Here is a 24,657-nt window from a genome sequence, read left to right as displayed (position 1 = left end):
GGTTGCATATTAGAATTACTTGAGATACTTTAAAAGATCTAAATGACCTGGCCACACATAAGACTAATTAAAATAAGAACCCTCTGGGGTTGGAACCCAAGTATCAGTCCCCTGGAGGTGGCAGGAGATGCCAGTGAACACAGTTGCCAAGCTGAAAGCTACTGATAAAAGTCAAAATAAAAGAACGTTATTTCAAATGAGAATAATAAAGATAATGATCTCTCACTCACACTATTCAACAATTTTACTGTTGGTGATTATTTTGTTGGTTAAATGACCCTGACATGTTTCCTCTTAGTATAACGTGCTACCCATAAAAACGCCGAGTATAAATTAATAATTCGTACTTACCAAACAAGGTAGGAAGTAAATACTAGGAAAATCATGATAAGAAAACCACCACCTGAAACACCATAAACCCAGATTTTTACTCGGCCATCTGTTTAAAATAGAGATAAAATAACAAGCTTAGCATACAAAATCTTTTTCTCATCTGAATGTATTATTCATTTTCATCTGAATTTCTGGTCTTGCACAAGTCAGAAACATCCAATTGTGACACCTATCAAATGTAAATGTTATATCATCTATCAAAAATTTCACAGTGCTAAAGAAACACTGGCAATCATTACTTCATAAAATCTAACAACTGGTGAACTATTTTAATTTATCTTCATGTGTGTATTGTCTTATACATGTAACACGTCTTGACTACATAAATAGAACAAGAAAATAAGTTGTAATTAAGAAACAATCTGCATGCAAAGAGAATCACTATGCCTATTTTTGGTGACTTTGCTTCCTGAATAATGTTGAGCGAACAAAAATGTCATGACCAAGCAAGCTAATCTATTTACCAAATTATAGTCATATGTGTACAAATATACATTATTTGGGATTTTATTATTTGCTAGAGTTAAAGAAAAAGAGATTAAAGGAAAAAATAGATTAACCAAAAAGTCTGATCAATGGAACACTATCTCATTTTACTATGAGATAACTCTGACTTGATTGTATGCATGTTTTTTCTATGTATGTTAGATATTTGACTTGGAACTCTAAAAGTTTATGTGAGCATAGAGTTAACTAAAGTCAGAATTGGGCTGATAAAGGAACTGTATTCCTTTCTGAAAGATATTCACACACATTAACTACAGGTTTAAAAAAATACATTAACATCTAATTCTAAATGTTTCTGTAGGATAAAAAAACAATCAAAATTTGTTGAAAAATATTTCTTTAGAATAAAACCATAATATGTTCAATTATATTATGACCATCTATAGTAATTTTTGACACTTTCAAGCATCAATCTGGTTTTAGGATGAGATTTCAATGTATTAATGCTATTTTTCTTTTTACAAAGCTTTGATTCTGATCTCTTGAAACACTAATGATGAAATCCCCCAGTCTGAGTTTTTTACAATGACAATTTATAAAAGCCTTCCCTGAGTGAGAATGCACCTTTAATCTTACTACCCCTAAGCCTAACGGAGTTGAAGTATTAGGAGAATCCAATGCTTTTAAATCCCCAGTGGAGAGGGATGTGGTCCATGGCCTTTAAAAGCATGTTCCTTAAAAAATAATTAATATATTTTTTTATAAAAACATAATGGATAGGGCCAAATTTCAAACTATTAAAAGATATGTAGTGAAAAATAAGTCTTCCTGCCCCTCTATCAGTTTCTGACCCATGTGCTATCACTGTTACCAGTTTCCGTGGGAATCATTTCACAGTTGTTTCTACATATGTAAGCATATGTATACACAAACACATTTTTTTAAAGACACAAATTGTATATACCATTCCCTTTTGATTTGTACATATTTTCATAAAACTATTTCATTCTTTTTAATATATCTGATATAATGTATAATTGTATTATTTTTGCTTTTCTCATTTATCCTATTTACACATATTTATGTTGTTTCCACTCATTTGCTATATAACAAGCAATTGTGTAATGGGTAGCATTTACATACTTATTTGGTATATATATATATTTGTATGACGAATTGCTAGGAGAGAATTTTCCATCACCATGCATTATCTATATTGTCCAGATGACCTCCTAGAGGTTGATCCAATTCACATTCTCATCATGAAGACCTCTTTTCCAAAACTAAATATATATAACATATATGCTTATATACATACACATAGACACACATGTATATTTGCTTGTATCTTATTGATGCGTTCATTTGACTCCTCAAAGGTTAAGGACCTTACTTGTGGATTTGAAGACTCATTTCCCTGGAACCTTACCCTCATTCTCTTCTGAAATATGGTCTACAAACAACAGGTGAATCTGGCTACCTTTCATTTCATATATCCTTCAAAGAACTTAGTCACAATGTGAATAAGATTTTAAAACAACATTTATGGGATACCCAGACATCTAGGGCAGTGGTCGGCAAACTGCGGCTCGTGAGCCACTTGCAGCTCGCGAGCCGTGGTTTGCCGCTCTGTTGACTATTGAGTTTGCCGACCACTGGGATAGGGGCTTTATCACAAGGAACAACAACAGCCTGTAATTATTGGAATCGAGAGTCTAGCTCAGTGGTCAGCAATCTCATTAGTCAACAGAGCGGCTTGCCGACCACTGATCTAGGGGAATCAAAATTGAGTTCAGATATTGTAGTCATCCTTAAAAATTGGTTGAGGAATATACATCTTGTTTCTCCCACCAGATCTAGGGGTTATTGGGGCTGGGCTCTGGTTTCTGCTTCATTTAAGCACATCATTAAGGCACTTTTGGTCCAGCAAAGGCCTAGGTTCTGGAAGGAAAGTAGCCAGGGTATATTTTGCCTGAGCTTTGTCCGTTTTTTTCTTCTCCCTGCCCCCTCAGTTATGCCACTTTGCTCAGTCATTAGCAGCATTTTGTTTCTTAGAAGAGGCATGTGTGGTAGGCAAAATACCCTGCGTTCATTTCCTGCCCACTTGACAAGGTGGGAAGCAGAGACCAGTACTATGAAAAGGCCTGAAGGACCTGCCTTTCAAACCTTGCTGTCACTTCCTAGTGGCGTGACTTTGGTAAAATTAATTTGTGTGGGCAGTTCCAGACTCCTAATCTCCAAAATGTGAATAATTGCATCTCATTAGATTGCAAGAACATAATGAGAAGATTCATGCAATAGAGTAAGCACAGACCCACGGGGTACATGGAAAGCATCTAATAACTATTCATTCCTGTTTAGTAACCACCGATTCCGGAGCCCTGCAGGCCTGACACTGTGCTACTACCCACAACAGTCCTACAGGGTAGGTGCCTCTGGATGGATCTCATCAATGAGGAAACAGGTCCATAGAGGAGAAGAAATTATACTCGATGGCAAAACAGACACATTCTGAGCCATGATATCAACAAGGTCTGCCTGTGACCATTGCTTCACTACACATTGAGTGTTGCTCAAACCAGATAGTGTCCTTGGACATTTTCTAAGGTATTTGCATGTTCTGGAGAATCTATTCCACCTTTTGATTTTAATTTAAATTATATACACAAATTCACAGTTGTAGAAGCATATACTGTTGCAGAGATAGTTTATCATGAAAAAAATATTTTAAAGGTTAATATTTTGGTTATTTCATTATCTATTAGACTGAAGTTGGCAGACTTCTCCTCAACAATCTATGAAAATGTTTACATTTAAAAGAGATTGTGCATTATCCAATGTTCAAATTTGGGAAACCTTGCATAGACCATATTGCCCTTTCCTTCTTTTCCTCCATTCTTTCAGTCATGAATATTGGTCACAATATAAACCCTAATGTCCCATAAGAAAACTTACATTTCTTAACACATAACTGAAATGTACCTGGATCAAGGGGCTGAATAGACCATCCTTTAAAAATATCATGTATTTTTGAATTCACAGGTCTGTTCTTCCCAGCAAGGTTTTTCACATGAGCTTTTCTATCCTCTGAGCCAGGGACTTTCATGCAGTAATCCAGAAAACCATTTGATCTCATTATCTCCGTATAACCCTTCTCACAACCACAGACTCCGCCCTACAGCAGAAAAGATATTTTTATGATTACTCGTTGAGTTGTGTAGATAAAAAATAAGTGTTGAAATCACTTGATATTTGCATATGTCATGGCAATTTCTGGGTGTGCTTTTTCTTTCAGCAACAGTCTTGCCAAAGAGATGAAAATCCAATAAAGTCAACCCTTAAATAAATCACCAGCTTTTTTTCCTAGTGGTTTACAATTTGTACACCTTGCAAATATGAAATCACAATTATTTGTCAATAGAGGGTATTAACTATACCTTTTTCTCTCTTGTGGAGATCTTTAAGGCATTTAATCAAAATATCCTCAACTCTTCCCCATCCCCAGCTGTTTAGATTCCTGCCCTTGATACTGAGAAGCGAAGCAATAGGAATTATGTGCATATCTTCTTTGAGTTATGAGCTCTGTTGCTGTCCCAGCTGCTGAATGTCTCTCTCACCTGCTACCCTTGATCAATAACTGGTCTGAACTACCTCCCTGCTTGTAGGCTTGGCTCTGCACTCAAGGAGGGCAGCCCAATGAGAAAAAAAATTTCACCAAAGGCACATGTGTGTGACAAGAAACCTGTTTCAGGAACATGACATAACTTTAAAAATTATATGTGCACTGCACAGTTTTTAATAATTCCTGAGCAGTGGTAGATGGGAGTTAAAGGAGAATGATTTCTGCTTTAAAATATATATTCATGTTCGTATATATGAACATGCATGCCTATATGGTACTTTTTATTCATAGGCATTTATTTAACTTATTTAAAACGAACTAAAAACTTACATTATAGTATTTATAGTGTAATCAATTTAACATTGAGCACATACAAACATGCATTTATAATAACTTTCAATAACTTTCCAAAGAATTTAGGTAGATGAAAGGCTAAGAATCAAGGAATAAATCAATGGAGAACACTTATTGATAAGTAGAGCTAATATAAATTAGATATCTGAAAAACAGATTTAGCTATAGGCAGATTTATAGAAAAAGACTGCCTGCCTTAACACATATTCCCGCAAAGAAATCCTTAATCACTGTGACTACTCCTGCCAGTGCCTCTAGATGGTATCGTGGGCACATGGAGCTGCTGCTTGCTGTAGTGACTGGAAGGCATCCAGCCACATGTGTGCAACGCAACAATTAAAACTCGGGCGGGCGTCTCCCGCAGGGACTCACCTGAGTGCAGTAGGAGAACGGTTTTCTGCAGGCTGGATTGCACTGGCGAATGGCGGCAGGGCGTGCCTGAGGGGAGCAGCCTCCTACAAAGGAAATCCCATCATCACTTGCAGATTTGTCTATGATAAACACTAAAAAACAGTTTTTCTCTCTCTGGCACTGGCCACTTTGTAACAGTACTCGTATTATTTTTTAAATCCGTTTGCTGAACATGTGGCCCAGTCTTACTTTATTGATTACTCCAGGCTGGATGGATAGAGATGGGAGGCTCTGCTCACAGAAGCTATTTATAGATTTTTTATACCTGCTGCTGGCAGTATGATTCCATCTTACAGCTGTGCTGGAGGGTGAAGGCTATGAGTGCCAGCATCAGTAAAAGAATCGGCGACATCTCAATTTAAGTTTAGGAGCATAAAATGTATCAGCTCGAGACTTACTCTACATATATTTTTCTCCAGTTCTGGAGGACCCCACCTAGGCACTGGGCCAGTTCCCAGCAACCACTTGCTAAAAGAAAGCCACTAATCAATGTATGACACCAGAATATCAAACACGTTGGCAACATTTTAAAACATATTTCAGTTAGGATATGCATACCCTTTGACCTCCAACCCCCCCCACACACACACCCTCTGACCCCCACACTTATTTTTAAGAGCAAATGTAGAAGCACCAGGAGGGGAATCATACATCTGATCTAGTATGTATAGTACTTGGCACAGTAATTGCATATTTGTGAGTAAGTGGATAGAATAATGCATGCCTCTACAATCTGAAAACCACTCACATACTAGTCTTGCCTTCCTGGATTGCATGTACTAAGCAAAGAAGGTGCATACTATTTGAGGGAAGTATTTAAACCTTATTTATAATATTGGTTGCATTTATAGACTGTAGTCTTTACCTTACTATTGTTAACCAGTTATAGTTTGATTTTGTAGCTAGTAAAAGCTTTGGGCATAAGGCAGTGTAGAGAACAGTCAGGACACTTTCCCTGAGAATGAAGCAGATAAATTCTCACTGTTACTTGGAAAAGGAAATAATCCACACCAGAATTAGCACTTTGGTGTGGTTATGAATTTGGGCATTAGTGGCAATAACCACACAGTCCCGTTGCTACCGGTTGAGTTTGGAGGGGGTGCTGCCCACTCTTTAAAGCAGCAATGTCCAAAGTGCGAGTGTGGGCCCCTGTAGGAGGGCATCTCTAGGGAAGAAAATGTGTGAACTTATCTAGTTTATATAACACTTTTAAGAATGAAATTGAGCTCCAGTAACACTTAGCAATGATACTAGTACGCTGAGCTCATGCATCAGGTGTCCACGTGCACTCTGTGCGGAGAATTTGTGGTGAGACGGTGCCACTTTAACTCTCAGCATATTGCAGAGTGTGTATGCATTCTGTGTTCCTGGTAAGGCTGATTTACAACATGTTTACTTTTAATAACTGATGAAATGTACAAGTAGCTTAAAATAAATTACCGTATGAATAAACTATGGGTTAAAGGGAATACCAACAATGCAAAAACACACGTACAAGGAAAAGACAGAGCTGACCCTCCTATTCCTACAGAAGAATAGACGTTCTCCCTACAATAAGTTCTTTGCCCTCCCAGTACTATGTAAAAATAATGGCAATTTAATTTTCTCACATAAGAAGGCATAAAAAAACCTTTAAAATTGTTGAGAAGACTAGACTATAGATCAAATTGTATCCATCATCGTGAATGAGGAACACTTCCTCAGTCTAAATTTAGATATTAAATAGTAACATGGAAAAGACTGTAAAATTTCAGAGGGAAGGAGGGGTGGGTGAGAGGGAAGAGACCAACCAAAGAAATTGTATGCATCTATGCAAACCCCATGGACACAGACAACTGTGTAATGGGTGGCAGGGGGCAGGTGTGGGCTAGAAGGGGTCAAATGGGGAAAAAGGGGGACATCTCTAATACTTTCAACAATAAAAACAAATTTTAAAAATAGTAATCATGACTAGCACAATCTTCAAAAACGAAGCTTCCAACGAATTAATATATGCATGTATAATTTGCAGCAAATTTTTGTACCATTAACAAATATAATATTTTAAATTTTTATATGTCCTAATATACCCTTTTAATTTAAATTTCTGTACATTTTATAATATAACTTATAAGCATATAATATGATATATAAACATGATATGTTGAGATAAGTCCTCAAAATCTTTTTACTAAGAAGGTACATGATTTAAAATTTTAGAGACAATTGTTTTAAGTTGGCATCTGTCTTTTTCAGTCTTTCTCAGATAATATTTGAGAAAAAATTATTGTGTTTCAGCTTATTCCTTTAAGTTGTCTGCTATATTATGATGGGTCTTCAAATAGAATTGTTTGCTTTCTGAGATGCAAAGGTCTAATGACAACTGGACAAGAAGATAACCAAAGGCTGTCTGTTCAGTGTTACCTGGCTTATAATTTGTAAGCGAATTCTCTTCACAAACAGCAACACTCAGATCTTTAGGAAGCACCCACATGAATCTGAGGTAGGAATACCTGTGACATTAACGCCATCTGAACGTTGGCACCATACGGTTCGTTCATTATTATCCCAAAGACTCGCTTTCCATGTGTAGTGATAACATTTGCCTCCTGCAAGCAAGTATGACAATAGCGGTTCCATTACCCCCGACATAAGAAAAGAATACACTTAAGCAATCAAAGCTGAGAATTGAAAAGTGCTCTTGGTACCTGTACAAGGACGTGTTTCTAGAACCTGCTGGGGGCAGCTGTCTTGGTTTTCAAAAGACTGAATTATAAATGTCCTTGACCTAGATTGGCGGCCCATGGTCTCGAAGCTTCTTCCATCGATGCAGGTTAATTCACACGTGCTCCACTCCGACCAGCCCGTTAGATGACAGTCTCCTGGATGGGTGTGCAGTACAGAGCGGGGGCAACAGCATGGAAACTGGTACTTGACAGCATTTACAGGGACAGGGTTCACGGGAGATGGCTGGTGGGGCAGTGGTAGGGTGAGTTCCATAGGCCAGACATTTTACTTTGACGAATTTTCCAATTAGAATGTACTCAGAATGATGAATTAATTGATAGTTTAGTCTACTTTAGAAAGATAATGCCAAAACTAGATTGGCATTGCTTTGCTTCAAATCATAGTCATATCTAAAGAATACTACATATCTGCTAGTGATATAAACTTTTAAAAAAGGGAGATGTAGAGGTTAAAGGAACTAAGTTTTCAAAGAGCAGCACAACATTGTAAAATTGAGGTTCACAGAAACCATAAAAAGAGAATAAGTTGGTTATTAAAGTGAAACATCTTTGGGCCTAAAGAATGTCAAATAAACTAAACACACACATTTGTGTGTATATATGTACAAAAGCATATGTGTTTACATACATGCACATGTACATGTCATACTATAAGGATATATTAAGTCACCTTAAACTTATGCCATATACCCTAAGTTATTAGAATTAAAATAAATTCATACATTTTATGCAAATAATAATGCCCTTCACAGTTACATAGAACGTGGCTGTGTGACAGAATGCTTTCATAAACATGTAGCCTGATTTGTCCCCACCACGCCATCCCCCTGAGGTTCATCCACTCAAGGATTCAGTCAATAGTGTTGGAGTACTGGCCAATGTGCTGTCAGGTCAGGTGTTGTTGACACATTTTCTAGATGGAGCAACCATTGCTCAAAGGGTGAGACCATACGTCCCAGGGAAAACACCAGGGAAGTGATAGAAACAAGATTCTAACTTGGCTCTTAAATTTCCAAGTCCAGGGTTTTTCCCCTCTTGCCTCCATTGCCAGCATATTCCAAAGTTATAACCAAAGTTAAAAATTAATTAAAGTTAATAAAAAACTAATAGAAAATAAATAAGGTCATCATGGAGGGCACTCCCCATTGTTTGAGGCTGCATACCTGGGCAGGGCACAGAACACAGCTGCTGCAGGGTGCCATCCTGCCAGGGCACTTCTTTACACTGGGCATCGTCTACACGTACAGCTGAGCTAGCGACCGAGCCATTGTGGACCACACAGGAGCGGCTGCGGATCTGGACTCCCTCCCCACAGTCTCCGCCCTGGGAGAGGAAAGGATACTGTCAGAATCACCCAAATAATTAGTAGCTCAGTTTTGACTTGTGCTACCTCTTGCTAAAAGAAAAAAAAAAATGGTAAACCCTAGTTGTATATTTCAGCAACTTCCTCCTCCTGGGAGTTCTCTTTCAATTCTTGACAAAGCACCACTAAACAATTCTCTGAGAGCGAACAGAGAAGCTGAAGAAGAAATGCAAATTTATGCCGTGGAATTTCTCTTCTCAGAATGTGACCATTCATTCTGGAACTCGGCTAGAATTGACTGAAAAAGAAACACCATTCATAATTTGTATAGGTGTATGGGATAAAATGGCCTAGAATCTATAACCACCCCTCCCCCAGGAGAGCATGTACAGCCATGGGCCAGACATTCCTCTTTTACTTTTTCTCTTGTAGGCAGCTCAGTACTTCCTCATATGGATTAGGTTGGGGTTTCCCATGCAACAGTGATTTTCTCTATTGCCATGAGTTGTTTTCCCAGCATGCCTTCTGTGATGAATAACGTCCTTTGAATATATTTACAAAGCCCACTCTGATTATTCCTGGCAATTAGAAAAAAATTACATGGTGTCCCACAGGAAGAGAAGCTTAGAATTGAAAGGCTCTTAGTGGGTGTCTGGCCCATGCATCTGCCTGATGAAAGGTTTCCGGCTAGAACACTTGTCAGGTACTCCTGAGAGGAGCGGTCTTTCCTCGGCTTTAGTCAGGTGCTCACACTTCAAACAGAATTCCATTGGATATTTCAATAACTTAGGTGATAGCTCTCTTTTTGCACAATAGCTTCAAAAACCCGAACCTAAGGTCAACTTTTCTGCTAAGGAGCCGAAATCCCAAGAGGGCAAGAGTGAGGGTAAATTAACTGAAGCAAGAAGGGAAGGAAAGTGAGTATAAGGTAGTGTTATCATGCCGGCCTCACTTCCAAAGTCAGCACAGCTGCTTTCTTGGTCGCCTACATCCTCTTTCAGACAGGCCACGTGGTGTCACCATGCCTCAGTACCACCCATGGTGGGCAAGGGAGGAAGAAGGCAGAGGCATTTAAATGCCAGCTCCTCCTTGGATCCTCTTTTCATCTGCCAACTTTCATCCTAGGGAGTATTAACTGCTCTGTGCCTCCAAGGTGTGCTGCTCAGTTTGCACTAAGTCCAGAAGTTGAGAGAAGAGCTAGAGCCTTTCTGACTACTGCTGGCATGGTTGAGGGGGGACAAGGAGAGAACCAGAGAGAGGGAGAGAGGAAGGGAGAGATGAGAAAGGGGGGTTAAGGGGCAGAAGAAGGCACTGTGGGAGAGTGCTGGAGCCCTGTACCTCTGTTCCTGCAGTCATGAATGACATGCTGCATAATCCATTATTAGGGAGCAGCATGGTAACTGCTCTGCACTGGGCACCTGGATTTCACCTCCTTACCCCTTCTCCACCGCAGGGCTCAGAAACTGCATCGCCTAGACCTTGGAGCTGCTGTGGCTCTGGCAGTGGCAGGAGCAAGAAAGGTCAAGGTGGTCAGCCAAAGCGGTCAGGACATTGTTGCAGATGTGCAACAGGTTATCCAGGGCTGAGGGGCCTGCGGAGCCCCGCCCAAGTCAAGGCACAGTTCGTGTCAAGGCAGGTGGTAGGTAGACCACTGGAGGTACAGGAGGGCACACAGTGGCTGCCGAGACACATTCATCAAGTAAGAAAGTTAGGGGTCAAAGGCATATTGGCAAAGAAGAAAAGGCGCCACTTGGAGGAGGTCCTGATTATAGGAACTTAAAGCCTAAAAAGCCTGCGTAGGCACGTTACCTGGGACCATCACAGTCCCTTCTAAGACAGCAATCCCCACACTTGATCCATCAATGCCTCATAATTGCTCTAATCTAATTTCTACAGCTGTTGTGAAATTGTCAAAAATGCACTCTAATTTTGAACCCTAGTGCATTTTTTAGAAGATAAGTGGAGGTTCAAAATCAGTTCATGGTAGATTCAGTCAAAGCAAATGCTGTAGAAAATGTCTACTCCCTGAAGTAGGAAATCACTAGAAGGAGTTAAATTTCATTGTGGGGGAGTATTCTCCCTATCACTTGTTATTCTACAGGAGGGATCTAAGAATTGTCTGAGGTGTGTGTTTTGCTGAAGAGCAAAGACTTTGTGGACTTGGAGAGGAGTCTGAGATCCCGCAGCAGGTATGAAATTTGAAAACCCTGCCACCTGGAACCTCAGTAACAGAAGATGCGATTGCTTTGCATTTTGTCTGACATTCCAGGAGATGGAGTATAAGGAAATGGCAGGAAACAAATCCACATAAGGGGTCAATTTGAAAACCAAGACAAACTATAATATACTCCTCGGATGTATCCATATTTAAGCTTAATCTCTCATACCTTTGACAACAACAGCCACAGTAGGAAGATAAATCAGCATCAGAATGATCATTTCGCTCATGGAGCGGGCATGAGCTCGCTCTCGGCCCTGAGCCTTACACACTAGGGCCTGAATAGAGCCTGGCTTCTCAGAGCAAGATGATCATCTGCGAGGATTCTCTCATTAACTCTCCACTGTCCAGAGCACTAATGGACTCTGTATGCTCTTAATTGGCATCACCAGATGTGCTTAGGCAGATGGTGTTAATAATCATAATTATAGTTTTAATCAAGACTATAATAGTAACTATAATAGCAATTACAATTTATGAGCTCTTCTCTTTGCCAAGTACTATGCTAAGCACTGCATATGAAGTATCTAATACCTTCCAAAAATCTCCAGCAAAACTTCTACTATTTCTACTCCAATGATACAGATTTTGAAATGGAGGCTTGGAGACCTGGCAGGTGTGTCTCAGCGGTTAGAGTGTTGGCTCAAAAACCGAAGGGTCAAAGGTTCAATTCTCACTTAAGGGTAGGTATCTAGGTTGCAGGTTCAATGCTTGCCTGGTCAGGGCTTGAGCAGGAGGCAACCAATTGATCTGTCTCTCTCACATCAATGTTTCTCTCTCTCTCTCTTTCTCTACCTCCCCTCCTTCCCTCTCATCCACTCTCTCTCTTTTAAAATAAAAAAAAGCAATGGAAAGAAAATATCCTCACTGAGGATTAAAAAAACAACAGAGGTTTAAAGAGTTTAGAGACTTTGCCAAAACTGCAGAGCTAGGAACTGATAGAACATTGACTAAAATTAGGGTCTAGACTCCAGAGTCTGAGTTCCTAAGACAGATTGACCAACCTATGCCTGGATATGTGTTATCAGCTAAAGAATTTGGAAAGAGTTACAAAAACACTTAAAAAAAAGTGAAGCCTGAGGATAAACACTTCTGTTTGCTGATCTCTCTCCATATAAGATAAGGGCACATCAGCAGTGCCCTACGCAAGCTTCTCTGATTAAGGTTTGATACTGCTTGATGGTAACCAGCCACTTCCCCATCATCGCCACCTTCAGTGAATGAGCAGGTTACATACCTGCATTTGGCAGGTTAGGCTATGCTAGGACAAGAAGACACAGAATCGCAATTGAGAGAGAAATGCTTTTTCCTTTGTGGCAAAGGCCCACTTGTATTTGGATCAGTAATTCCAAAACTTCAGCTTACATATAATTTTAAGAAAAGGCAACTCACTGAAAAGATAATTGTGCTTTCTGACTCAGAGAATTCACAATTAGGCTTCAGGAAAAGCAGAAATTCAATTTGAATGCAGGACAAAGCAGAGGCACATATCCTGATCCCCTTTCTCCTTTTGCCCCTGCTTTTCTCTGCATTACCTCCCTTAGTCATTCTCACTTCTGAGTGACTGTCTTTATCTACAGCTAAGAGTTCCTAAATACAGCATCTTGGAAAGCTTCAATCCCATTCCTCCTTCTTAGGGAAGAATGCTGATTGGCCCCGTTGGGTAAGGTGCCAGAGCAATTAACTACAGACTTGTTTCCTTCGAGCTTTGCCTGGATGAGGTCTACCTCCAAATTTCCTCCTAACTGAGCGTGTCAATTAGTGGGAATAGCCTCCCCGGGAAATCTGAGGAGCTCTGAAGTTTCTGGACACAGCTGCTCTTATGGTCTCCAGGGCCTCCAAGTCTGGGTGTTGCTCACCGATGCTATCACCCGCTTTTCTCACCCGCACTGCTGCAGAGAATGTTCACCGCACACCACTCTTGCCCCAGTGGTTCTGCCAAAAGCTCAGTAGCAAACAACAGAATTAGAGATTGCATTTGGCATTTCCCATAATGTTTCTATGGGACAAGATGGAGCACTGGTCTATTAAACAGAAAGAAAGGAAAGGAAAGGCTCGATACCTGAGAAGATAAAAGGGAAAGTACAGAAGAACCGGTAAGTTATAGTAACAGTTGTGTGCCTGGTAAGACCTTGAGCATGGAGTGTCAGTACTCTCTCCCTCCTTTCTTCCTCCATTTCTGTTTCTTTTGTCTCCCTGCCCCTGCAATGGGCTCTTGCATTCTTGGAGCTGATTTTCTCTACTCTGTCAACATTTAGTGCAATTATAAGGAGAAACATTCCTTTCATTCTCTTAATTGTGATTCCAAGCATTACTTTAAAATTGCTGAAGTAGTTTAGGAAAGAAGGTTTCAGATTAGCGGACAACGTATTCATATTTAAAACCATTAGGCTAGTATTGAATTACTTAGCATGGTTACCTTTTTTTTTTCTGTAAAAAGGAGACTGAACAAATGTACCACACATTTTTGTTCCTCTGGGACTTATTATAATACATGGGCTTTTAACTTGTGTGAGATGATAATGCTGCGAGACAATGTCATTTGACAGGGACAGCAGACATCTTTATGAGACTACTCTGCAGATTGCTTAATGCATAATGGAAATTATTGTTACCTAATTATAATAAGCTTTGGAATATGAACTAGAGGATAAACTAGTAAAGAAAGAAAACAGGAAAAATCAATGTGCTTTTTCTTACACAGGAAGCTAGAGAGAAAATGCAGTGGAGGATCTTTGCTGATCCAGCAAAAGCATGTGATATATTATGATGTTTCTAGACATTTATATTTCAGGCCAATAAAAAAGTAATCATTGAGGAAAATGTAGTAACCTTGGTTTGTGTAATAATGTTAAAATATAACTTTCATACCCATTTGGTTTTCTGCCCATACGCAAGACTTTGTCTAAGCCTAAATGTGCCTCTTTAAGAAATACAGTCTACAGCAAGCTGTGCTATTTCCATAGCATCAGGGTTTTGCCTAATTAAATAATAATATTTCCAACAAGCCAGGAAAATAACAGAGAATTCTTGAGGATGCCAAGGAGATTGACAGTCCTGTGACCTGGCCCATTATAATCAGCGCCTAATGAATGGCTCTGCATTTTCCTGGCAGTATCACGCTGCTTGAGGTTAAGCCATTCATTGTATTTTTCCATGTACTCCATTGCATAAAAATACATTGTGCCTGGCCGCTGCTGCTGTGAAATGTATTCCGCCAGCGCACAGGTTTGAGCAGAACATTCTCGGTAGCAGACCTACCTCCAATTTACATGCAGACCAGTTGCTGAGGACCCAGCTGTAGCAGGGGGTCACCGGGCAGGCTTTCTGCTGGGCGAGCTCTGGGGAGCACGGCCGTCCTTCCCCTTGGGTTGGCAGCATGATAAATCGAGTCCGGCTCATTCGACCTAAAATGTTAAGGAAGATGTCAACTTTTCAGGTAGAATTTAGCTTAGAAACGGAACTAAAGGACAGGATGTTGCCTTACATACATAAGTCTTCGTTGAAATACACCAAACTTTGTCATGTCCAGCTTTCAGTTTTTCTGCCATTTTAATTTAAGTTTCTACAGAGACACAGCTTATCTGCATAATTCGTAGGATCTGAAATTCTGTGTCTTCTACTCCCTCAGTGTTCCCAATTACAAACTCTGTATTGTTTCCAAATAGATTGATCCTGTAAACACGGGCAGAATGCTAATTCATTCAAACAATATTTATTTGTAGTAGCATCCTGCTGTGTGCTAGGGATACAGTAATGAAATACAGGAGTACCTTCCGCCCTCACAGAACTTATGTTTTAGGCCGGGATTACTAATGTTAAAAATAGAGACAGTTGCATCTTCTTTATCTGTTAGGTTCCAAATTATCAAGTAAGGTAAAAGTTGCACACAATCTGAATTACCCTGGAAAATTCCCTAGGAAGTGCTATCCCAGCGTCCCAATAGTTTTTCTCAATTAATTCAACATGGCAAATTTTCTTAGAGTTTAAAACCAGTGGCTTTTGTGTGTGTGTGTTTGTTATTTTTTCACTGAGCACAGGGTAAAGTTTTTGCTTTATGTAAAGGAGCCATGATGTTTAAAAAACATGTTCAAATTCTGGTATTCTATTTCATAATTTAAAAATTGGTTAATAAATATAACTGAGGAAAGGGCTCCCATGTCAACCTATGCCCACTCCTAGGCATTAGGTCATAAGCTCTTTAGTTGGAATTGTGAATGGAATTTAAGTGTCTGTCTCTCTCTCTCTCTTAATACCTTACTCACTCTTACTTTTCTTTTACTACTGAGGTACTATGCATATGTAGTTTCATTACCATTATATCTGTGAATATAATGCCCTTCCATTGTTGTTATAAAATTATGTATTTGTGACAAAATATTCAAGAACAAACCTAGGGTTCTATTAGAGAATATTAGAGGGATGCAGCCCATTCTGGGATGGAATCAGAAAACATTTCCTTGAGCAGTGGAACTTCAAGCAGAAACTTCCAGCAGTGCAAGCCAACATGATGTACAGAGAGTGTCCCATGCAGAAGAAAGAACATGTGAGGAGGTCATGATATGAAAAGAGATAGAATATGTTTGAGGAATGACAGAGGCCAATGTGGCTGGAACACAGAGTCAGGGAAAGAATCGGTTGAAACAATAGCTGGTAAAGCTATTAAAAGTGGGGTATTTTAGTCAATTCCAAAACTTCTACATTTGTATCTTAAGAGAACTGAAAAGCTAGTGATGACTTCACTGCCATGTAGAATTCAGGTGCTGGGTAAGATTTCAGGCCCTGGGTAGAACAATTCTCAGATGCTCTCAGGTTCAGAGTTAAGCAAGCACTGCAGCATTATTCACACTTTCAGTGGACTAGGCATCTTACTGGCCTCTGGAACATTATCATAGATTTGGTGATAAACTAATGACCCTTGAAGAAAACCAGGAAGTTCTAACCACTGAATTCTAAATTCCTTGGGGTTTGGGCTTCTGTCCCTAACATAGTGTTTCATATATATTAAGCACTAATCATATTTTTGTTTAATTCATAAATTATCTACATGATATTATCTGGTATAAGCAAATGTGTAATAATGTAATAATACCAATACAATTATTATTTGCTAATTCTAAACACTTTATAGACACTGATTCATTTAATAATCATAACACCCCTAGAGGAAAATTCTATTATATTCCCATATTATAGATGAGAGAACTTACTGTAGGCACAGAGAGTGTAAGTCACTTGTCTAAGGTAAAAAAAAAAAAAATGAGTAAATTGCAGAACAGAATTCAAATTCGGAAGCTTTTGACCCAGAATTTGATGTATTAGTCATGATGCTAGGGAGACACAGGTAAGACAGAAAGGATAGTACCAAAAAAGATGTAAAAGAAACTTTGGAGATGATAAAATTGTGTCAAACATACTATGGGTTTGGTGAACAACAGAATCTACCCATTCTACATCCTTGGGCAGTGAGTGGAGCATATCTATTTGGACAGATATTCTTCCCAGCATCACTAAATCAAATCATGTAGGTTGGACATCACCTCATTCATGTGACATGTTATCTCTGCTTGATGAACATGTTTTGCTCAAGATTTTATATTAATTCATGCTTATACACTCTTTAGTATTATAATAACCTTTATGCTTATGTTCTTGACCTAAATAACCATTACCTTAATGTCATTATAATTGTATTTTGTTCTAGGTCCACCTTTGGAAGAATAATGATAATGTAGTGTTACCTTTATCATAGCTAAAGAGTCTCTATTTCATTATAACCAAATAACTTCAAGCTTGTTCTTGAATTGATGTCATGTGGATGGCCATTATTTTATAACTATTTTATTTATTCCCATTAAAGTGACAGATATCTTCTCCTGGACATAGGGGTGGAGGGAACCTGCCTAATGGATTTGATACTTCAAAAAATAACAGCATTATTTTTTTCCCTAAGGTAGTCTTAAAAAATCATTTGTTGGCTGATAGATATATGAAAAAATGACCAACCTCACTAGCAATTAGGGAAATGCAAATCAAAACTATAATGAAATACCACCTCACACTAGTTAGAATGGCTATTATCAACAAGACAAGCAATAACAACTGTTGGAGAGGTTGTGGAAAAAAGGGAACCCTCATTCACTGCTGGTGGGAGTATAGGCTGGTACAAGCATTATGGAAAGCAGTCTGGAGATTCCTCAAAAAATTAAGAATAAAATATGACTCAGCCAATCTCTCTCCTGGGTATATACCTGAAAAACTCGAAATCATGTATTCACAAAGATCTATGCACCCCTATTTCATTGCAGCATTATTTACGGTGGCCAAGACATGGAAACAACCAGAGTGTCCTGCGATAGAGGATTGGATAAAGAAGATGTGGTACATATACACAATGGAATACTATTCAGCCGTAATAAAGGATGAAATATTGACATTTGCAACAACATGGATGGACCTTGAGAACATTATGCTAAGTGAAATGTCAGTCAGAAAGAGCTAAGAACCATATGATTTCACTCACATGTGGGATGTAAAACTGAAACTTGTGAACACAAAAAGCCATGTGGTGGTTGCCAGAGGGAAAGGGTTGGGGGAGATGAGGGTCCTAACATATGGTGATGGGAGAAGATGTGACTTTGGGTGGTGGGCATAGGGTGCAATGTACAGATCTTGTAACATAGAAACCCACACCTGAAACCTATATGATCAATATCACTCTAATTAATTTAATTGAAAAAATAAATTTAAAAAATAAAATCATATTTAAAGCACAGCCATATTATTTTTCTACCTTTTACTATCCAATCACAAAGATAAGATTTTCAAACAATGCTAATTACTTCCAAGGACATATTTTTTAAAAACAAAAAGCACATAACAATCCTAAATTTTGAAGTATGAAGAATGTTATATTTAATTATCTAATACTAAACGTCAGTTAAAATTTGCTAATAAAAGAGCAAGAGTCTAATAGGTAACTCCTGGCCCTGATGTTTCTGTGGGGTACTTGAGAGCTCTTAACATGTTCCTTTTTCTTTTTACGTCAGGGATATTTGGTTGTATAAATTAAATAATTGGAGAAAGTACCCCTCAAAGTAGGTACTCTTTCACAGGTCCCAAAGTTGTAAATATAAATGTATCTACGTGGACAGTATAACAAGGAGGCCTGCCATCTCTGATGACAGTGGTCAAATACTACATGGGATTCCAAACATCAGACTGGATGGGATATTCAACCAAACTGTCTCTCAGCAAGGGTTCTTCTAAAAGGGACCCGATAGCAGGGATTGTTCTGGTGAAAGTAAGTTTTAATGAGTGGGGAAACAGTGGAGGTAGCTGCCAAATTAAACATATTGTAAAATGTGATATAAAATAGAATATTATAGAAAGAGAATATTAAAATAGTTGATGTGTGGTGAAAAGAAACCAGGACGTGGCATCAAAATTTTCTATTTAGAAACAGTTCTCTCAGATTAACAACTAGGAACTGCTGTGACAACATGAAAGTACTTTAACTCCTCTGAGCAAAAATTCTCTCTTCTGTAAAATAAAATTAAACATACAGAAACTCCTTATTATCTGAGGATAATTCATGCTGGGGAAAATGCCACTTAAAAGTGAATCTATTTAAAATGGGAATTAAATTATCTTAAATAATAAAATGTCTAAGTGGGCCATTTTCTGGAACTAAAGAGTTTGCAAGTGTGTTTATTTGATCTAATATAAACTACCCTGCTGATTATAATTGCAACTATGCAGTCATTAGGGAAAAGAATTCATCAGCTACTGATATTTCTTTCATAATTTTATGATTACCCAATAAAGAGATCCATTGTTTTATGACTGGCTTGAGCAGTTTGATTATAGCATCTTTGGCCTTTGAGTCACTTTTCATCAATTTTCTCAAGAGCTCCCTTTAATCTTTGGTGTAAAGATCACTCTATTTTGTACTTCATTTGCAACTAGAGATTGACAAACAAATACCTTGATGCAATGACAGCACATGTGTGTTAATGAGGATGTTTGTTGACTAGGGCATGGCTTTATAAGGGGTCAGTTCACTGGTGATTCAGATGGACTCCTTTGACTTATCTCACACTAATTATATGAATAAAACATATATAAACTATATGTAAAATATAGAAGGTACTTGTTAAAATTTTTAATATTTTTAACTATTTGTTTTTAACAACTATTTCAATCAATTCTGAGAATAAGCCTGAAATGGTTATATAAAGCATGCTATCAGTATGCTATTGGGTTTATAATACTAAAAGCACATGAATACGAAATCCATAATAATCTAGCCTAATAATTTAGCCTGTTCTCAATCTACCAAACCCCTTATATCCTGGTCTGGACTGCTTTGCCCTCCAGAGTGAAGGTTGCTGCCATATATATCCTCATGTTTCCAGACAGTGGGAGATTTTCTTGAACACTCTGGACTTCTCTTTTTTGGGGTTTATTTTTTTAATATAAGCATAATATAGGGGTCTAGGAATTTATTTGGAACCCAAATTCAGTAATAGATATAGATAATCTGCTTAAAGAGAAATATCAGTGAAATATAAAAACATAAATTGACTCTCTATTCATCCACTCTTAAGGCTATAAAAGAGAGCAAAGCACTCCCTACAAAATATGACTCCATTTAATAAAAACCAAAATTATCATAGGGTAAGTTTTCTAGCAATTCTCTCTGAGCCTTTTTTCTCTCCTCCCTTGGGAAATATTTGGAACTCATTATAAGCAACAGTGATATTGAGCCTACTATTAAATTAGCAATAATTACTTGCAATGAAGGAAAAAGGGTTGCCTGGTAAGACCTCATTAAAAAAAAAAAAGACCTCATTAAAAAAAAAAAAAAAAGACAATGAGGCATACTAGGTTTAAGCTGCATATAGGTTCAAAGCATATTGTCCCAGATCACATTTCCATTGAACTCATCTGTAGTCAAACTTCATACTGCGGCTTCAGTGACAACATGAACATGGAAATTTTAAGCAGTAAAAATTCTCAAAACTTGTTAAAACTTGTCAGTTTGTATAGTCACAAAAGGAAATGGAGTCAAATGCAATGGTTTTCTGTTCTGACCATACCTTCAGATCTAAGTAGCCAGCAACCATGCACCTTTGCAGTGCCATGTTTTAACAATGGCTCTTCTGTGATCAATTGAATTAACTGAAAAAGATGGTTTAGATAGCTCTGGGCAATTTAAATATGACCCAGGCAAATAATGAAAAGTATGTATGTAAAAGAAAAGGGAATACAATAATGCAGAGAAAGGAAGAACATACCTATTTAACCTTACATAGTTCATTAAATAAGCTATCTGAGCCATTTACATGAATGCACCTGTAAACCCCAATCACCATAGACACAAATACAATAACAGAAGATGAACTGACTTTGAGCTTATAACATGTTATTTGAATACTAGAGGCCCGGTGCAAGAAAATCGTGCACTGGAGGGTGGGAGGTCTCTCAGGCTGGTCTGCGCCCTCTCCCAGTCCAGGATCCCTCAAGGGATGTCTGACTGCCGGCTTAGGCCTGCTCCCCCGGGGATCAGGCCTAAGCCGGCAGTCAGACATCCCTCTTGCAGTCTGGGGCTCTCGCACTCTAGGACCCCTCGCTCCTTACCGTCCGCCTGCAGAGGCTCCCGCCTCAGCTCGCCAGCCATGAGCCCAGCTTCTGGCTGAGCAGTGCTCCTCCTGTGGGAGCACACTGACCACCAGGGAGCAGGTTTTGCATTGAGCATCTGCCCCCTGGTGGTCAGTACGCATCATAGCGACCGGTCATTCTGCTGCTCAGTCGATTTGCATATTAGGGTTTTATTATATAAGATTATTATTACTGGTTTTTTACCTAGGCATTATTTCTTTTGAATATGAATTAAATATTTAAGACATATGCCCAGTTATTGGCAGGAAGTGGCCTTCCAGTGCTGACATCTATAAGGGGTTGGTGAACTTTTACAGTGAGGGAAGGGATTCAATGTCACTAACCTCAAGTTGATGGTGGTCATTCCTAAAAATTAGGTTATTGAATAAAATGTTTCCGTGTTTAAGTATTTTCTCCTGTGAATTTATGCTTAAGAATTTGGCACCTGCCAGAAAATACTAGCAGATGAAAAGGAAGCAAGGGAAACTAACAAAAATTCATTAAGAGCTGATCATGCCAATCTTTTAATCAATTTTAATAACATGTCTCTGTATAATATCTATTGTCATTATAAAAGTATTTCTCATTATGGAGGGAGGGACTAAATTAATTGAATATGATGTGCTATGACAGAGATGAATAGCATATTCTTGCTTAAGTTTTTACTCTTCCTTATCCTGATTTGCTCCCCTTCCCGAGAGCACCTGCATTCCCCAGTGCCCCTCAAAGAAATCATTGCAACAAGAATCCCAGTCTCATACTCTGCTTTAAACATGGTTATTAATATTCTCATTTCATACATGATAAAATGAAGCTCATAAAATTTAAATAATATTTGCAAAATCACACAGCTAGAAAGATTGGAACAAGGTTTGTCCAACAGCATATGCCTTCCACAGATCTCAATCTCATTCGGTCCAAGTCAGGTATTAGATGGTTACCTGTATTCATAGATTTTATATTTTCCTTTAGTAAAAAGTAATTATAAGTATTGTGCTAACAGCTTTCTCTGTGGTAACTCTTCATTTGCTTTTGGGTACTTGTTAGTTAGATTAAATTTTGAAAGTAGTGGAAAGTTAGATTTTTTATAAAATGCTCAGTTAATCTCATGTAGCTCTGTATGCTAGGTAACTACTTTTTATTCTCTTAAATATCATCTGGAATTTTTATCCAAGTTTTTAAAGTGCAACATTTGTTTTAAATATATACCCCAGTGGACATGGATTTATTTTCTAACGTAACTAAGTGGAGAAAAATTATGGTCCTGACCTGCAGTATAAGACAAATCTCTGGCAAGGTTAGAGATGGGAGACGCAGCAATGGGTCTCATTCATAGCTGCAGTCCATGGGTTTCCTGTGGAGAGGGTTTTCCTGGCTTATCTGACTATTGCTTCCGGCTCCCAGATACCTTTCATCCTAAAGAACACTCAATTTAGGCAAGGTACAGATTCCATAGCTTTTCAGAATAAAACAGACTAGGCCCAGCCACAACCATCTATTTGGGATGGTAGTCAGCTAAGGAAGGAAATTATAGACACAGTTTTCAAGTCAAGATAGTCCATCACAGGACTGGGGTAGTTCTTTCTAGGGCAGAAGATCAGGTACTCTTGGTTTTGCTTGTAAATAAAGAACTCCAGACTTCTCAGTGAGGAGCAAATTTATATGCTTTGATCTCTTACCTCAGTAACACATGTGAGTCCCATTAAAAGCTATTAAAACTTGACGAACCACTGTAAATACATATATACAGCAGAGATACTCCAAATGAGGTGCTCCCCTTGGGATGAAATATGAGAAGGTCAGAGAGAGTGCTTTTGACAATCCTGGATCTACTCTGTCTATCATAGTCACACATTCCCTATCTGGAAGACTGGCTCCCTGCCTGTATCCCAATTTGATGGAGTAGATAATATGCAACATTATTGATCATGAAAGAAGTATTCAGAGAGACTTCTTTTTCTATGTTTTTTGTTTGTTTATGGGGGTTTGGGGAATTTTTTTGTTTGTCTTTCTTAATCCTCACCTGAGAATACTTTTCCCCAATTACTTTTAGAGAGTGGAAGGGAGGGAGGGAGAGAGAGAAATATCAATGTGATGTGAGAGAGAGACACATCAATTGGTTGCTTCCCACACATACGCCAACCCAGGCTGGGGAATGAACCTGCAACCCAGATATGTGCCCTTGATCTACCATTTGGTGTGTGGGCTGACGCTCTACCACTGAGCCACACCAGTCATACCCTTTGTATTGCAATCTGAGGTTCATTTCCTCTTATTTTTAAATATACATATAAATCATGAGAATTTTTGTAAAGTGGTATAGCACCCAGCCCAGGTCCATGCACATAACAGGAACACTTATCTGTACAGAGTGTCAGTTGCAAAGGGGCATATGGAACAAAAGGCGCTTGGAAACACCTCAACTTGGTTCATGTCTTTCCTCTGCTACTTAAAAGCCACATCACCTTAACCAGGTTGCTTAATTCTTATCAGCTCACCTGTAAAATTATGCCTATACTTCATAGTACTCCTGTAAAAAATTACTAAAACATCCCTGGCACCAATAATTGTGCCTTTGCACAAATGACATTGCAAAGTACTTAATGTAATATTTTATCATTTCACAAATTAAAAAAAAAATAGTGCAAAGGAGTTCTGCAGAGACCAGCTCCAAGTCCCAGGACTTGCTATGGAAATACCAGCTCTAACTCACACGTGTTCTGGTTTCTTTTTTCCATTCTACCATTTAGCTTCCTGTTCTCTTGTCATAGGAACTAGTTAACTGATACAGTAAATAAGTTTGAACTGTTACAATGATTGGACTGTGTCTGATCAAGAACACCACACTGCTTGCTTTTGAAATCTAAAAAAGAAAAGCTGGAAATTTAAAAGTTGTGGGGCTTGTAATTAATATTAGATTATTTTTTCATTATGGGCTACAGTTGATAGAAAAATGATATGCCACTTTGGAATCACAAGAGGCAGGCTAGATGACATAGTATAGGAACATATTATAAACTCACATACATTGAGTTAAAAACATGAAATAAGAAAAAAAATCATAGACTGGGATTAAGACCTTTCTTAGAATGTTATTACGTAATCATCATGAGTAATTCATGAGATGCTAAATTTAGGGAGTTCTCCATTCCACTGAAGTGATGCAAATTCAACAGACAAAGACTAGGACTAATCCAAATATTAAGCTCTTCTATTACAAGCTTTGATCTTTGAAATCTATCTAAAAAGATCCCTCCAGTGGAAGCTTAGCATCAGTCTCTCTCTCTCTCTCTAATGTAAATTAAATTGGATTCAAACTGTTCTGACCTTGAAATCTTTAACACAATTAGAAAGTATACATGCCCAGCATCAAGTGTACATTAAAGAGACACTCCAGACCCTGGGAGAGGAAGAAAGAACTCATTTAAAAATTGCCCCTCAGGCCCATGTGGTCCTGTGGATTTGAAGGTGAGGTGTGGCTCCTGGGGCAGCACGGCCAGAGATCCAGCTCGCTGGCTTT

At 38.5% G+C, this 24,657-nt stretch overlaps 1 protein-coding gene across 1 annotated transcript in view; it reads right to left on the bottom strand.

Moving 5' to 3' along the window:
* Positions 1-24,657, bottom strand: part of THSD7B (thrombospondin type 1 domain containing 7B) — a 759,963-nt gene that overhangs the window by 5,688 nt on the left and 729,618 nt on the right. Inside the window, exons 20-26 of the mRNA XM_028148195.2 lie at positions 14,736-14,881; positions 9,117-9,276; positions 7,915-8,088; positions 7,720-7,815; positions 5,189-5,271; positions 3,823-4,015; positions 352-439 (exon numbers count right to left, since the gene is read on the bottom strand). Of these exons, the coding sequence (XP_028003996.2) occupies positions 352-439; positions 3,823-4,015; positions 5,189-5,271; positions 7,720-7,815; positions 7,915-8,088; positions 9,117-9,276; positions 14,736-14,881 (940 nt within the window). The remainder of the gene's footprint in view (positions 1-351; positions 440-3,822; positions 4,016-5,188; positions 5,272-7,719; positions 7,816-7,914; positions 8,089-9,116; positions 9,277-14,735; positions 14,882-24,657) is intronic.

This window comes from Eptesicus fuscus, chromosome 11 (assembly GCF_027574615.1).
Source record: "Eptesicus fuscus isolate TK198812 chromosome 11, DD_ASM_mEF_20220401, whole genome shotgun sequence".
NCBI classification, from domain to species: domain Eukaryota; kingdom Metazoa; phylum Chordata; class Mammalia; order Chiroptera; family Vespertilionidae; genus Eptesicus; species Eptesicus fuscus.
The sequence above is the reverse complement of the archived record's forward strand: the minus strand, read 5'-3'. Positions and strand labels throughout refer to the sequence as shown.